The sequence below is a fragment of the Peromyscus californicus genome, unplaced genomic scaffold, assembly GCF_007827085.1.
Source record: "Peromyscus californicus insignis strain IS unplaced genomic scaffold, ASM782708v3 Scaffold_18__1_contigs__length_77618521, whole genome shotgun sequence".
In the NCBI taxonomy this organism is placed as follows: Eukaryota; Metazoa; Chordata; class Mammalia; order Rodentia; family Cricetidae; genus Peromyscus; species Peromyscus californicus.
In genome coordinates this window covers 69,247,332-69,262,699 of record NW_026294480.1, presented here as the reverse complement: position 1 = coordinate 69,262,699, position 15,368 = coordinate 69,247,332, and the positions used below count along the sequence as shown (strand labels likewise).

The window sequence follows — 15,368 nt, the reverse complement described above, 5'->3', positions numbered from 1 at the left end:
GAGAAATTGGCTGGTTTGAGCTTTTAATGTGAGATGGTAGTTTTTGAAAAAATGTAGCATTTTACTTAAATCGCCTTAAGATGAGATATATAGTTTCATGGAATTGAAAAGGACCAATAATTTAGGTACCTCTTTTGTACTAAGAAGAGATGATTTTTAAAAGAAAACTAAGAATTAAAACAATACATAGCTAAAAAGGAAAAGTCAGTTTAAATCATTGCATAGGAAAGAGACTGTCTAGTTGATAACATAATGCATAAGACAAGAAATAAGGCTCCATGTGGTATTCTTTTTCATTTATATTCCTTTCAGTAATGAAATGGAATCTGTTACCCTACATCTCTTTCATTAGAATTGTTGAAGCACCTGCCATCTATCATCATCAGTTTATACATATTTCAGGTTTTCCTGGTGAACAAATGTAATAATGCAGGTCCATATGTCCACATGTCTGGGAGTAGAGATGCCACATGATGGTTGAATTACCTGCCTGGACTTCTCCCATTTATTGTTTGGGGTATGTCACCTTCTGTCAGTCTAATTACTTCTCTGAGAGCGGCTGCTCTCTGCTCACTGTGTGACAATCACTACTTTGTGAATATACCCCAGAAGCCTCTGCAGTCAATTGATCTAGCCCCAAAGTGTCACTCTTCGGTAAGCTGGCTTCAGGATACAGGCTCACTGAAGGTTTGCAGAGTTCTCTGGGGGTGGAGTCTCTTTAGATGTAGTGAGAAGTTGGTGATTTCAGTAGATACCTTTCCTTCTCTTGGCATGCAGGAAAAGATTGCTTCAAAATACCATCTGAGGGACACCATCCATGCATCCCATCTGTAGGACTTCTATTTCTATTAAAAAATGGCTGTCGGAGTGCCAACATTACCTGTCCAGACACACTTATAAAAAGATCAGAGACGCTCTCAAGGCCAACAGCAGAGAGTTTGATTTTGCTAGAAAAGTCCTAAAGGAATACACTTCGAATCCATTTAGTAAGCCCTTTAGTTCATATTGACTATTCATTACTGTGAATAGACAGACTTGGCTGAGGCTAACAGTAGTTCCTTTGTCATCATCAAACAGCTGTAGATTTTAATATAATAAAGATAAAACTGTTCCTCTGGTTCTGCATTCACACTATGGTATTCAAGTTTGTGCCACCACTTCCATTTTCCAAGCTTTATAATTCCACCATAATCATTTGTTCTTGGCAGAAATATGTTATGCAAGCACTCAGCTGAGGATAATATTTTTGAACAATTTTTCCAGTGTTCTGGTTATGTGATTATGGGCATTCAGAGCTCGATATTAATTTACTCTCAGATTTTGTGTTTCCAGGTCTCAAAAAGCTCTTTTTTTAAAATAACAATAATTTAGCTTAAATCATTGCTTCCATACCAGTCGTATTTATTACAAGATAATGTCATCAGACACAAGAAGAATTTATTTGGAGAAAATCGGCTGCTGATTTTCCCCAGCTCATTACATTTCCATTCCACCAGCTTTGTTTGCTTTTAATTATTCACATCAAGCTTCAGGTACAAAGTGACTAGTGATTTTTTGGTTTCTTAATCCACAAATGAAGTGTTTTGTTGACCAACAAACCTCTCAACTCTTCATTGAAATTTGGTATAAAAGGACTAGAGCATTGCTTACTTGGTAGAGTGAGTACTTGCCTCCCCGGGACAAAACTCTGTGTTTGATCCACAGCATAGTACAAACCAAAAGTGATAATTCATGTCTGTAATCCAGCACTTGGAAGGTAAAGGCAGAAGAATCAGAAATTCAGTCATTTCAACTATATAGCAAATTCAGTGTCAGCCTGAACTACATGAAATCCTGTCTCAAAAAGAAATTCATGTCTAGGAAGTACTGGTATTTATTCATATTTTCATCCTTAAATTTTTCCCCAAACCTAATTCATTAAATTTTCAACTTAATTTATACTATTGTTGAGTTGACTGCTGCAGTTGAATTTGAGTCAAAGAGATAAAATTTGTGTTCCTCATTTCTTAAAAGCAAAAACTTCAACAGGGAAATGTCAGCCACTCCTCTTTGTCCCCAAGCAGTGACCAAAACTCCAGCTGCCATGATTAGCAGTACCGGTTGGAGGGAGATCTCTCATACGGTTTCCTAACTTCATGAAACACTTTTGAGACAGAATGAGTTAACATTTGTAGAGGTATTTAGATGAAATATAAGCAGTATTTGAATTTTCATAAGCCACAGTATCTACCCACCCAAAAGCTTTGGGAGAATATTTAGCACACATGTACGTGCCAGATGGATTGTAATGACAGTTGATAGGCCTCTTCTAACCCTTGCGTTCTGTTGTCAGAAATCTACATATCAAAACAACGGTACTTTTTACAATAAGATTTATTGGGTAAAACACACATTGAAAAAATCCACTGTCTAGTAAGACTCTAAATTAACATCGTATGAAGCTTTAAGCTAAAGGTTTTTATAAGAATATCTTAATGTGCCTGATAGAAATATAAATATGTAACTTTTGAAAGCTACTAGATATTTTCTTGAGCTTACCCACTTTTCTCTCTATTGTAAGTGAATTCTTTTTTAAAACCATGTGTGCGAGTTGTTATGTGTGTTCTATGTGTTTTGTGTGTTTGATGTCAAATGCTTGTTAGTATGTGAAGGTGTGCATGTGAATGTGGATGCATGTGTGTGCATGAGTGTGTCAAGGCCACAGATGGATATCAGATATCCTTTCTAGACCATGCCCCACCTTTAATTTTTGAGGAAGGAAGGGTCTCTCACTGAGGCCGAAGCTTACTTATTCAGATAGACTAGCTGGCCAGTTAACTCCAGGGATCTGCCTTCTCCACCCTGCCCCAGGGTGAGGAGTTGTGGTTACACACCATCAAGCTTGGCTCTTTATATTGGTCTGGGTTAGAAGAACTATATCCTAATGCTTATGTGGTAATGAGACATTTCTCCAGCCCTGTAAGTGAATTCTTAACACACACACACATAGGCACATACACACACAGGCACACACACACACACACACACACACACACACACACACACACACACACACACACCGAGGTACACATAGGCACACACATATGGACTGTAATGCAAGACACTCGGTTTCCCTAAAAGCTCAAGAATCTGTAGAGGCCAAAGCAAAATCACATGCTAATAGCACAAGCAGAACATTTGTATGGTTGAGATAATACTAACAAAAGAGTTTGAAATGTAAGAAGTTAGTAAATGCAGTTATCATTCTAGAGTTTTGTGATGTCCTTTCTAGTGTGATTGTAAGAATTCTTGATGGGTACTGGTTCTAGACCAAAATCTAGGGTTGTATAGACTCATGAGAGGGGACAGGTGGCCCCACCAATTGAAAATTCCCCAAGATTACAAATATATATTTTACCATCTTGTGTCAAAATATTCATTTTAATATTCAAACATCTTATCACATAATAAACTGCAACCATATGTTTGTTATATTATACCACTATAACATTAATAAATATTTACAGAGCTGCATTATATCCTAGCTGTATGAGAAATGATAGCTCTCAGTTTGATTTTAAGTACAAGCCTTCAATGCCTCAGAAAGTAATTTGAAGTAACATTATGTTTGTTACACACTGATAAGAATCAAAGCTGGACATTTCCTTGGAAGTGACATCATTTTGTTTTCCTCAAATGCATGAATTAAGGATGGAGTGTTATCTCAGCTTTCAGACCCTTGACTGGGTGCTTCAGTTTTGGCTTTATTTGTATCCGAGTTCTGTATTTAACACGGATCAGCACTGCAGAACTTCCCATTAGTGAGAGACAGATAGACAGATAGCTGCGCATCTCTTTGTAACCAACCCTGGTAATACCAGGAAAAATAAATAGTGTGTGAGACTCTTAATTATTAGCATGTCAAGTTGTATGATTAATCAAAATTTTTATGATCTTCAAAACCACAATATTATTTCTGTCCACTGGACTGTACATAGTTTCGTGGAAAACCATGTTTTTTACAAAGAATAAAATTCAGGACTCCTGACTCATACTTTTCCACTGTTTTATTAGTATTTATTCCTTAGTGACAGCTCAGACTAGAGTCGACTACATCAGGAGACAGGAGACTGGCGCTAAGCCGCTGACTTCACTCTCACGTGTCAGAAGAGTCTCGGGCTCATCCCTATTTGGCTGAAACCAGGCGGTTCTGCTGTTGGATAACTACTGATTTGGTTGACTATGTACAGTGCCGTCTTCCTTACTCAGCTCAGGATAATGAAGCCCTGAGCTCAGCCATCCCAGTGTTGCCTCTAGCTCCTGTTTAGGAAGATAATTTCTCAATACTGGAAATTTCAGTACAGAATCTCACACTTGCACAGAACTCTAACAAGCAAAAATAATTCTTCCAAATGAGCTTCTTCCTCGTAAGTGTTTGGTGATTAGCTGGCTTCTCTGATACCCCTTTGCCGTCAAGTGCCAGGAGTGAAATGGAACAATAATGCCAACCACTATGCTAAACCCAGAGATAATGTTTGCAGCATTTCTGCTTTTTTCATCTCAAATTCTGAATTCATTGTGTAACATCCTGACTGCTTATATTTCTGTGGGAAAAGAGTATTGTATTGCATTGTACTTCGCACATTGTGTTGGGTTGTAATTGTTTTTCATTATTTATTTCTGTCTGAATTCCCTATCAAGAGATTTCATCTTTGTTCGTTGACTGAATTTAGCTGCAAACAAGAGAGTTCCTTGTTCCTTTTTTAAACTATTGATGAGCACTCTGTTGAAATGGCTTAGTCTCGCCTTGTGATTTCTTTTCGTAGTCTAACATATATAATAATCTGAAATGCTGGACAGCTTGACTTTCTATGACACCCCTAAATGTCTCTTGCAGCCTTTGTCTAGGTTTGAACTTTCCACATTATGTATTTCAGACATTGAGAAAGAAGGGCCTTAATGGCTGTGACAGCCCAGATCCCGATGCGGACGATTCAGTAGGTCACAGCCCTGAGTCTGAGGACAAGTACAGAAAAATTAACGAAGATATTGATCTAATGATCAGCAGGCAAAGATTGTGTGTAAGTACTCCAAACACCCTTCATTTTTTTTTACTCTTGATATTTCTCTGAACCTGGCAGGCATTGAACAAGAAAGAAAACAAAGGCTGTGAAAGCCCTGATCCTGACTCCTCTTATGCACTCACCCCACGCACTGAAGAAAAATACAAAAAAATTAATGAAGAATTTGATAATATGATCAAGAGTCATAAAATTCCTGTAAGTACCAAAGGTAGATGGCTGATCTGCTGGTAACTGCTACAGTAACATACCTTAACCCTCTCGGTGATGGCTTGCTCTAAGAAGCATTGCAAAGTCAGATAAAATGGCCATCTCATCCCACGGGCAGTGCATTTAGAAAGCAACCCCTATGGGATACTGAAATTACATAATCTCAAAGAGTTGCCATGGAGAAGTTCATTCTGAGGTAGAAGAGCTCACAGGAAAAAGAGAAAAACATCTACATGACATGCCCCAAATGTACACAGCCTTTGCGCCAGGAAGTTCTCCCACAGATCATAGTACAGTAAAACCACACGACAGTGGCTTTCTGCACAAGGTTTCTATGCAGAGACCAGAGACGTGAGTGGAACTAGCCTTCCCTCGTGTCCACTGACAGTCATGACCTAAGCAAAGGCTGGTTTCTGAATGACACATTAGCCCCTTCCCGTACACATGAAACTCAACAACAGCACGGAAGGGCTAAAGCTAACGCGCCGCAGGGAACAGACTGCATGAAACCTAACGGTAAGACTCCAACGTCTGTGTGATTTCAGAGCTTATATCAGAATATTATCTGCTTTGCCTCCACCAACATGTTCCATGCTTTAACTTTTGGCTAAATTTTGTCTTAACCGATTCAGAAATTTTCTAACAATCAATGCCTTGCCAGATAGTTAAGACAAATAACTGTGCATGTATTATTTTGTTTGTTCAGATGTATAGGACCAAATGGCTACCTTATTGTTGGATTTGGTCATCCATCAAGCATTGTTAATTCTGTAGCATAACAGGATTATACTCCAGGCTCACATGCTATGAATAATATTAGTACCTGAATCTAATTTGTACACAAGCTTCTCAGTAAATAAATAATTTTCTTTTCAGAAAAGTACATTCCTGATAAGTTAGCAAAGCAGCTCAAACCTGAGTATTAAAAATAGATCTGCAGTGAAAATGGGCTTTGTTTATTATACATGTAGCTAGTTGAGGTGAAAAAGCTGTAAACCGTATCCACACTGCACTCACAAAGTAAGTTGATGCGTTGCCACAGACAGCGCACACTCAGCCCTTACAGGTTGAAATGAACCCTTTATGATGCATTGCCCCAGACAGCGCACACTCAGCCCTTACAGGTTGAAATAAACCCTTTAATGTTTATTTGCCAGATTGTGCTTATTAGAAACTCTGTCTTCATGGCTGCTTACTTTTTCTTTTTGCTAAATGAAATAGTGTCAGCAATACAGCTTCTTTTTTTAAGTTTCATATTTTAAATCTTTTTTGAGATTATAATATAATTACATCGTTTCTCCCTTCCCTTTCCTTCCCCAAAACCTTCCCATATACCCTCCTAGTCTCAAAGGTCTTGTTACCTTCCAGTGTTCCACACATGTTCACAGTGTTTTACTTATCAAAGGAATCCGTATATGCTTGCTAACTGTATGCAAAATCCTTAAATGATAAAATGTCCATCAAAATTTATTTTAAAGAGAAATAAACAGCTCCTTTGCTTCAACATCTAGTTCTTAGAGCTTGAGTTTCTCTTGCTAGCTACAGAAAAGTCTGTTGAAAGCGATGCGCACAAAGGTTTAAATGTAAGCCTGTGAGGTAATGCCTCAGTCAAAGGAATACTCTGCCCAGATCAGAAAAATACAAATACCTTCCAGATTGCTGGCCATTTTCAGCAAAGATGAGCCTGAATGTGAAGAAAATTTGAACCCCCAAAGTTTCAGAGGGTATTTATGGATCAGTTGCCCCACATTTTGAAGGGAAAGATGTGATAGCCACCTAGATTCCTCAAGATATTTTACCCTGTCTTGTGAAAATTCCAAAATCAAGACACAAGATTTTCTAAGAGGTACAAGGATGTGTTGCAGGAGGTGAAAAGCACGTGAGAGCCTTTGGGCAGAACACCAAAGAGGAGCCACGGGGCCTCAGGCTGTGCCACAGAATCTTCGTGTCTTACTGAGTGTCTCAGTGTCCGCAGTGAGAAGCCCAGCTTTCACACATTGCTCTCAGTTGCTGGAAGTCCGTTTTGTTGAACATTTCCACAGCTGCTAAAACATTTATGGCAAGGCAAGGACACTCTGCCCTTTGTGTGCAAAGAGTGTCTTGAACTCTTTAAAAACATTACAAGACTGTTTTTCTATTTCAAAGAACCAGTGTGAAGCATTTCCTTTTTAAAATAGAAAATTTAATACTGAAGTCACCTGTTGGAGTAATATAATTTATGCCCATATTCCTCAATTACATGAAATAATTCATGGGTGATTTGGAATCTTGTCGACCAGCGTTTCCTCCTGCTGGGTTTGCTGCAGTTCATGCTGGGAATCATGGCAAGCAAAAACAGCTCCATTAGAGGAACCAGGGATAAGCAAAAGGGTTGCATGGATAACAGTAGCAGCAAAATTGCTTTAGAGGAAATGAGAAGAGAGAAAATGGAAAGAAATATCCATATTTCCTTCAGAATGATAGACTGTAAAGAGACAGACATGATGTTGTACCTAGAATCAGCAATAGAATTTGTGTGAAAATCAGTAGAAATGATTTATATACAAAGGAAGAATGCTTGGAAAAAAGGAAAAGATTGAACACATAGGTCTGGTGGGGACAAGTTGGTAAAGCTCAAGAAAGAGGAGGTGGGTGGAAACTAACAGAGATGATGACGTCATAGCAGGGTGAGAAGCACCCAGGGTATTGAAGGTGCGAAGTGAACACAGTGAAGTTGGGCTGGGTGACCACGCAATCACCCATACTTAATTGTGTGAGTATTGAATACAGGGAAAGTGAGGACAGATGCTCAGTGATGAATCACTGTACCCTGAGGAGACACGGGGAGTGAACAGGTGTGTGCTATAACTACCAGGAAGCCAGGGAGAAACTGGGGTATTGGCGGTTAGACTTGTCCAATGTTGTTTTCTCTACTAGGAACTCTGGAGCTTAGTCATAATAGTTTGATTAGTGGAAAAATAACAACAACAAAACAGAGGATTTGGTTCAGTTGTTCACATAAACAAAGGAAGGCCCATTAACTGAAATAAATATTTTATCAAAGATGCATTATTTGATTTTTATTGGACTTTTCTGGGTGAAAAGTTTGAGGAGATTAGGAGTTCAGATGCCCTCCTAACTAAGAATTCATACCTCAAGAACCGTGACCACTGTTCAGAGACAGTGGCCTCAAGCTTCCCAGCCATCATTTCTACATCACTTAAGACAAGGACCACCTGCATACTGTCACAGAGATGGGCTTGGTTATGTGCCCTGCTGCTGTGTTGTGGGGCTATAAGTCTCTAAGTCCTTCACATGCTTAAAGCAATGGCTCATCTCCCTGTTCTTTGAGTCCTAAGTTAGATAGTCAGGCCTACTCACAACACTTTGATCCCTCCAAACTCTACTTTCCAGAATTGAGTGTTCTAAGCATTTCAATACTACCATGATGGAACTACCTTTGGGGGAACTTCTGTTTTTGAACCCAAATGTTTTAATATAAATCTTTTAAAGGTTCCTAATTTTGAAAAGTCAAGAAGGAAAAGAGTAAGGTAAATTTCTTCAAAACATACGAGTTACTCTCCAAGTATTCAGAAAAGCTCAGTGTCTTTATCTGTGCAACCATCTCTCCCCACGGATTAGGAAATTGGGGTCAGGGGTATTAAATGGCTTCCTGGGTCAGTGGCACTCGAGACACAAGTGGGGCTGCAGCTGAGATTTCTTGGGAAAAGGTTAATCTTGATTTGCTAAGACAGCATATCAATGTGGTCATTTTAAGCTTGTGATCTACTTTCTAATCCCTGGAGAGAGTTCCTGACATGGCTGGAAGCAGGGAAAGAAACCACAGAGTACACCAGTGATGTTGGTGTACATTGTAAGTTCAAAACTGTTTAGCTCCGCTCTGATATTGGAATATGTCTAACTACCAGTCAGCCAATCGCAAATGAGTTTTACAATGATCCTCTTCAAGTTGTTATGGTCCAATATGCTAGAAACTCAGTAATTCTTTAGGGTAATGCTTAGAAGAAAAAAGGAGTTTAATGACTTTCACTGAACTGGTTGGTAGGATACCTCAGAATTCATTGCATAATTTTTAATTACCTCCAGTAATGTGCCTATAATCTCTTAGGGAAAGAGAGATGAATGTGGCCCTCTAGTGAGACAAAGTCAATATTCTATTCAATATGAGGAGAGACTGAGCTCTGTAGCGATTCTTAGGGACCCCATGGAAGTGGAATATTTATAAGTAGGAACAATGAGTACATATTAAAACATTTAGAATCAAGAACAGTTTTAAAGTATGGACTTTTGAGTAAATATGGAAGAAGGGAGTCTTTAAAATTTGTTTCCCAAGGCCTTAGTTGTATTAGTTTGTTAATCATGTGGCACACTGGTGGGGACTTGAGCAGAGGGATGCTGTTGTCTAATGTGTACTTTAAAGGATCAGAATCCTGATTGCTGTGTGTTGAAAGTAAAAAGCAGAAAGACGAGGCCCAGAGGGGGTTGATCTATTAGGAAGCAACTTCAGGAGTCACCATGATGGTGCTGGGAATGAGGATGTTCACATGGCCACCCAGAATTCCAAAATGTCCCCACTCCAAATCTGTAGAGCTGATATCATGATCTAACGCCACAGCCAGCCACAAGTGCCAAACTCAAGAGTACAGCTGAAAAGAGACTGTTAAAAGAACTACGCATGTAGACGGAGTTAAAGGGAACACGGGAGAGTAGTAAAGTACGTTAGGACTTGGAGCCTAGAAGCTGCTGTTATCCGCAGACCTAATGACACAAGAGGAGAAGAAATCACTAGAGCGGGGTGCGACAAGAGAGCCACTCAAAGGTGTGTCATGCTGTGGACTTCCGGGAGCAGCCCCCACAATACAGCTGTGGTCTAGTAAGAAGAATCCTGCTGCAAGGCGAGCCCTGGTCTCTCTACTCCACTCTGTGCTGGGGCTGCCACTGTGGAATGCACCCGTGGCCAGAAAGCCTGACTGATATATCTGGAACCCAGGGCAGAGAGAAAGAGAATTGATGGCTGAGGCTGCTTAGCACTTACCATACTGTTTCCACAGGCAACTTCTATTCTCATTTGGCATGTCAGGAAAGGGATGTGTTTACCACTCTACAGACATTTACCTTACAGCGGACATTAATATTCTTTCTTGTTTAACAGGACTTTGGATATTTGGGCATATATCCATGCTTTGATATATTACCATGCATTTATATTCCACTCTCGCAGAGTTTATCCAAAAATCATTTTTCTGTTAGCCTGTGTACAACCCATAAATGGCCTAAAAGACAGATGTATTACCATGTCACTTTGAGCATGTTTATTTCCCTTAGAAACAGTGAAAAATCGGTCATTTTGAAGGAAGTTATAACATGTTTGCTTTTATCAGTATTAGCATTTCTATAACCTGAAAGAAAATAAAAACATTAAGTGAAGACTATGAGAGAGCATAAACATAAACAGAGACACAATATAGGTATCAACAACATAAACATAGAATTACTGCAGACACACAGTACGATGCAGGCCAGCCAATCAACCAGTCACAGATAGTTGATGTTAACTCCAAAGGGGGGGGAAAAAAAAACTAGTAAAACTCAAAGCAATCATAGCAAACCAGCTGAGCCAGGAATAAACATGCATGGAAACTTGGGCAACTTCTTATTGAAAACCTCAGAGGGCTGATGTGTATCTTTTGTGTGGATACACACATGTGCAGCGTTTCGTTATAAGTGCTGTATGCCTTGATACCGTGAGTCCTCTGGCACGCATTTGAACAGTATTTTGTGTGGACACACACACGTGCAGTGTTTCGCTATAAGTGCTGTGTGCCTTGACACCGTGAGTCCTCTGGCAGGCATTTGAACAGTATTTTGTGTGGACACACACATGTGCAGCGTTTCGTTATAAGTGCTGTGTGCCTTGACACCGTGAGTCCTCTGGCACGCATTTGAACAGTATTTTGTGTGGACACACACACGTGCAGCGTTTCGCTATAAGTGCTGTGTGCCTTGACACCGTGAGTCCTCTGGCACGCATTTGAACAGTATTTTGTCAGCGTTTGTAATGCTAACAAAAGGGGAAAGAAACGGGTGTTTACAACTATGGTGAGCTCCTGCAAGCAGAAACGGAAACAGAATTTTGCTTAAATTGCCAAAATAATAGCAAAAAATCAATAATTGGAACCTGGACCACTCTAATTAGACATCCGCACAGCTTCAGCTCCCCAAATATTTGCCAACTCTCTCATTTGAGATATGGACCTTGCCATGTGGCAGGGGTAGTACCTATACAGCAAAATGTGAAGCTTTGCATATTTTTGAGCTATCCCTTTAAAATATGAGCTAGTGAGTGATACGTACTCTGCTGAAACCTGTACCTTAAAATGCCTATTATCTTTTGAGTTGCTATTAAAAGACAGACTTTTAAAAATAATAATTAAACTATATGTGCTATTCACAGGCCTGAAGATGATTTTATATCATTAAACTTCTGCATAAATATGCTTCAATAAGCAATTAAACCGAAGGATCTGGTTTGCATTTTAATCCCCCCCCCCTTTTCTCTGTGAAGTCATCACAGTCATGTACCTTTGATCTTACAGTCATTTCTGGCACCAGATTCAGATATCACAAATGAATAATTATTACTTCATAGAATGGAATTCAAAGACAATGGAGCCTAATGAAACGGGGCTTTGTTTCACACAGAAGTGAAACCTTTTCTAAGTGTTGCAAAGAAAGAGTTCTAAGCACAGTGAAGAAATCAATTTATGATTGCACATCTTGAGACCCTGTCTTGACGGTAATCTACACACTGCATGGTTTAGAATGTGGAGCTTTTCTTGGAGACGCTCGTGCTGTCTGTCCTTGGATGCCCCAATAGCATCCTTCTGTCTTACTTACATGGCTTTCCCCTCGTTTCTGCTCCACAGGCTGTTCCACCCCCCAACTTTGAGATGCCGGTTTCCATCCCCGTGTCCAGCCATAACAGTTTGGTATACAGCAACCCTGTCAGCTCACTGGGAAACCCCAACCTTCTGCCACTGGCTCACCCTTCTCTGCAGAGGAATAGTATGTCTCCTGGCGTAACACATAGACCTCCAAGTGCAGGTAACACAGGTATGTCCTTCAGAGGACGTAATGTTAACAAGCTGTTGGAAGGAGCCTTCTAGCGAAGGCTTTCTTACCTAGGAAGTGCACTCTGGTTTCCCATGTTTATCCTTTCATCTCTCACCATCCACACCTTACTAACCTACTCTCTGACAGAGTCTAAGTTCTTCAGAGAAGAACTTAGTATCTTTCAACATATTTCTTAACCCACCCTTTGTCTTTCCTGGCTGTCACATATCTCCTCCAGTGGCTATATTTTAACCACATACTTTATCAAACAGTGTGTCAAAAATCTAGTCTACACACTTTTGTGCCTTGTCTCGTCTGCATAAAATATCATTTTCTCTCTTCCTACGGAAGTGTCACCTCTTACATGGAACTATTCTCTGTGTTCTCCGATAACATCTGTCCCTCTACGTAATTGTTTGGATCAATTTTTTTGAGACAACTTATCCAAGAACGAATATAAGGTAGAAAGGAACTGTGTGATACACTAGTGTGGCTTGTAAGGAGTATGGAATAAGAACACAGCTGAATCAGAAACACAGTTAAGAGCATGTCACATACTCAGATACACTCACCACAGATTTGCCTCTGCATTATGAAAAATCCTTACTGCTGTTCAATTCACAATGACCTAGGGACATAAAATTATTGCTCAGAAAAAAAAAAACAGTCATTCTGAGTATGTGAATCCAGCTAAATATGTTATGATGTACTGTATTGAATATGTGTCTTTTTCTCCACTGGACTTGAAGAATCTTGAAAGGAAGAATGCCCATTTGATTTGCCAAGCTCACAGTGGGAGCTAAGTCAGTGTGTACTGAATATAACTAAGCCATTCCTTCATAGTTCCAGAAGCAGCATCAAAAATAATTGTATTTCTAATCTCATACAGCAGTCCATTGTGTATTTACATTCTGGTTTTAAAGAAGCACTCCACAGGGTACTTTCAATAGCTAAGGCACATTTAACTGTACTAAGAGCAGCTTATTTATGGAAGCACTTTTTCCTCTAGAAGATTTTATAAATCTTGAACCAGAGAAGTATGTACAAAAGACTTCACTGTGCCATTTTCTCTTTTAAAATATGATTGAAATTTTATATAAATTTTAATAGCCATATAAATTCTTTTTGGGTCATATTCAGATCAGATGTATTTGAATGTCCTATTTGGTAACTCATGTTCATTTATTGTTTTAAATTTGATTCTTTGTCTTCAAAACTGTGTTTGGTGGGAAATAGCAACAATTTTCTTAAAATATAATAAACATATTTTCTGATTCCAAAACCTGGAACCAAGTAATAACAATAAAGTATCACTTAGAAAGAACTAAGAACTCTCAATTAGATGATTATTGCCACTATTCTTCTAGATCTTGTTCTTTAAAATTTAAAAATACTAATTATATTCCGACTTACTGAAAGATCACAACCCTTACTAAGAAACATAGCTGTTATCACACTTATCTATTTACTTATTTGTTAATTTCCAAGGGGACATGCCAGTGCCATTGCCCAAGTGTGGTGACAGGAGGGTAATGTCCAGAAGTTAGTTCTCTTCCAGTGTGGGGGTCCAGGAGACGGAGCACAGGCCGTCATGCTTGGTGGTAACTGCCATAACCTGCTGAACCACCTTGTCAGCCCACGGTTTCAGCAATGAATTTTAGCATGTGTTTAAATCTGTGGCAATGAAAGCTTGTGTCTCACGTCATGAAGTAAAATTCCACTAGAAATATTAGTCAACTTACGAGAAAATAAAATTTATATTCAATTAATATTATTGCACAAAATTAATCCTGCAGAATATATTTAGAAAGAAACTAGACATCAGACATGTGGCTATCAAGGCATATGTTAGAAATGAAGTGGGGTTTTCTTTTTATTTACTGTGAAGTACCTCTTTAGGAGAAAACTAGACCTGAAAATAATAATGCATAGACTATTCACAGACTGTAGTTTTCTAATGTAATCGTTCCTAGAAAAAAAATTCCACAAAATGTCAGTGAGTGAATGTATTTTTAACATTTGAGCACAGCATGTCACCATAAAACAAATGTCAGCCCTCGCGGCTTAGGTAGAGCGTTTTAAGACCACCTCTCAGGAGAGGCACTGTGCTCTGTCCCATTGGCCCTTCGCCTTTCTCCTTTTGATCTTCCTCTTTACTCCATAGGTGGTCTGATGGGTGGAGACCTCACATCCGGTGCAGGCACCAGCGCAGGTAAGCACAGATCTCAGCGGCGCCGCAGCATGTGGCACTGGCCTCAGTCTGTGGGTGATTTCCAAGAAACTCGAAAGCTCCTTCTGAAGGAGGGGTGGTTGAACAGTGACTGACAAAGGAACTGTGTGTTAGATGGAGTCTTGCTTGGGACAGCTTTAGCCAAGGCGAACCGGTCACAAACCTCACCTGTCATGTCCAGTGTGTTAATGAAGACAGTGTCCTTGTGTCTCTTCTGCAGTAAGAGAAGTCTAAGAACAAAATAACATAGCTGGTCTGCAGAGAACTGTAGATTCTGATCAGATCACCTCAGTCCCTGATACCACTCTTAGACAAGAGTGTTTTAGGGAAGCCATACTTCTCATGTTCTCTGTTCATCAGTTCCTAATTGAATCAATCATGTTCACTCAAAGTACTGATATCCTGTCCATTCCTAAAGAGGACAGCAGGAGTAAGACTGCAACCATTCAACAGTATTTGTAGTAAAACCATATTCGGCATTAACATCAGTAGACCATGCTGCCGCAAAAACCTTTACATACATTTCATCTCTTTAGAATATCTTCAACAGTGACTAATTGTCTCATAGTCACATTTCTTCAGGTTCCCATATTAATTTATAATGTTGGAATTATTGAGATGTTGATGTCCATGTCAATGCAGATACGTAATATAGCACAGTACTTTTAAGTGCCAACTCTCGTTTACTATCAGCGTAAGAAGTAACCATGGTAATTTCTACAGCTGGAACATGCTATAAATTTAAAATAGGAGGC

General features: G+C 39.4%; 1 protein-coding gene and 1 long non-coding RNA gene across 6 annotated transcripts in view; one reads left to right on the top strand and one right to left on the bottom strand.

Annotated features, from left to right (window-relative positions):
* The window catches only part of Mef2c (myocyte enhancer factor 2C), a 148,023-nt gene that overhangs the window by 101,994 nt on the left and 30,661 nt on the right, over positions 1 to 15,368 (top strand). For all 5 annotated transcript variants that reach the window (XM_052743657.1, XM_052743658.1, XM_052743660.1 and 2 more), the window contains exons 4-6: positions 4,917 to 5,060; positions 12,197 to 12,383; positions 14,548 to 14,595. In XM_052743657.1, coding sequence (XP_052599617.1) covers positions 4,917 to 5,060; positions 12,197 to 12,383; positions 14,548 to 14,595 — 379 coding nt within the window. The remainder of the gene's footprint in view (positions 1 to 4,916; positions 5,061 to 12,196; positions 12,384 to 14,547; positions 14,596 to 15,368) is intronic.
* LOC128113754 (uncharacterized) overlaps positions 14,602 to 15,368 on the bottom strand; it is a 67,679-nt gene continuing 66,912 nt past the window's right edge. Inside the window, exon 7 of the long non-coding RNA XR_008219627.1 lies at positions 14,602 to 15,346. This is a non-coding gene — a long non-coding RNA (uncharacterized LOC128113754). The remainder of the gene's footprint in view (positions 15,347 to 15,368) is intronic.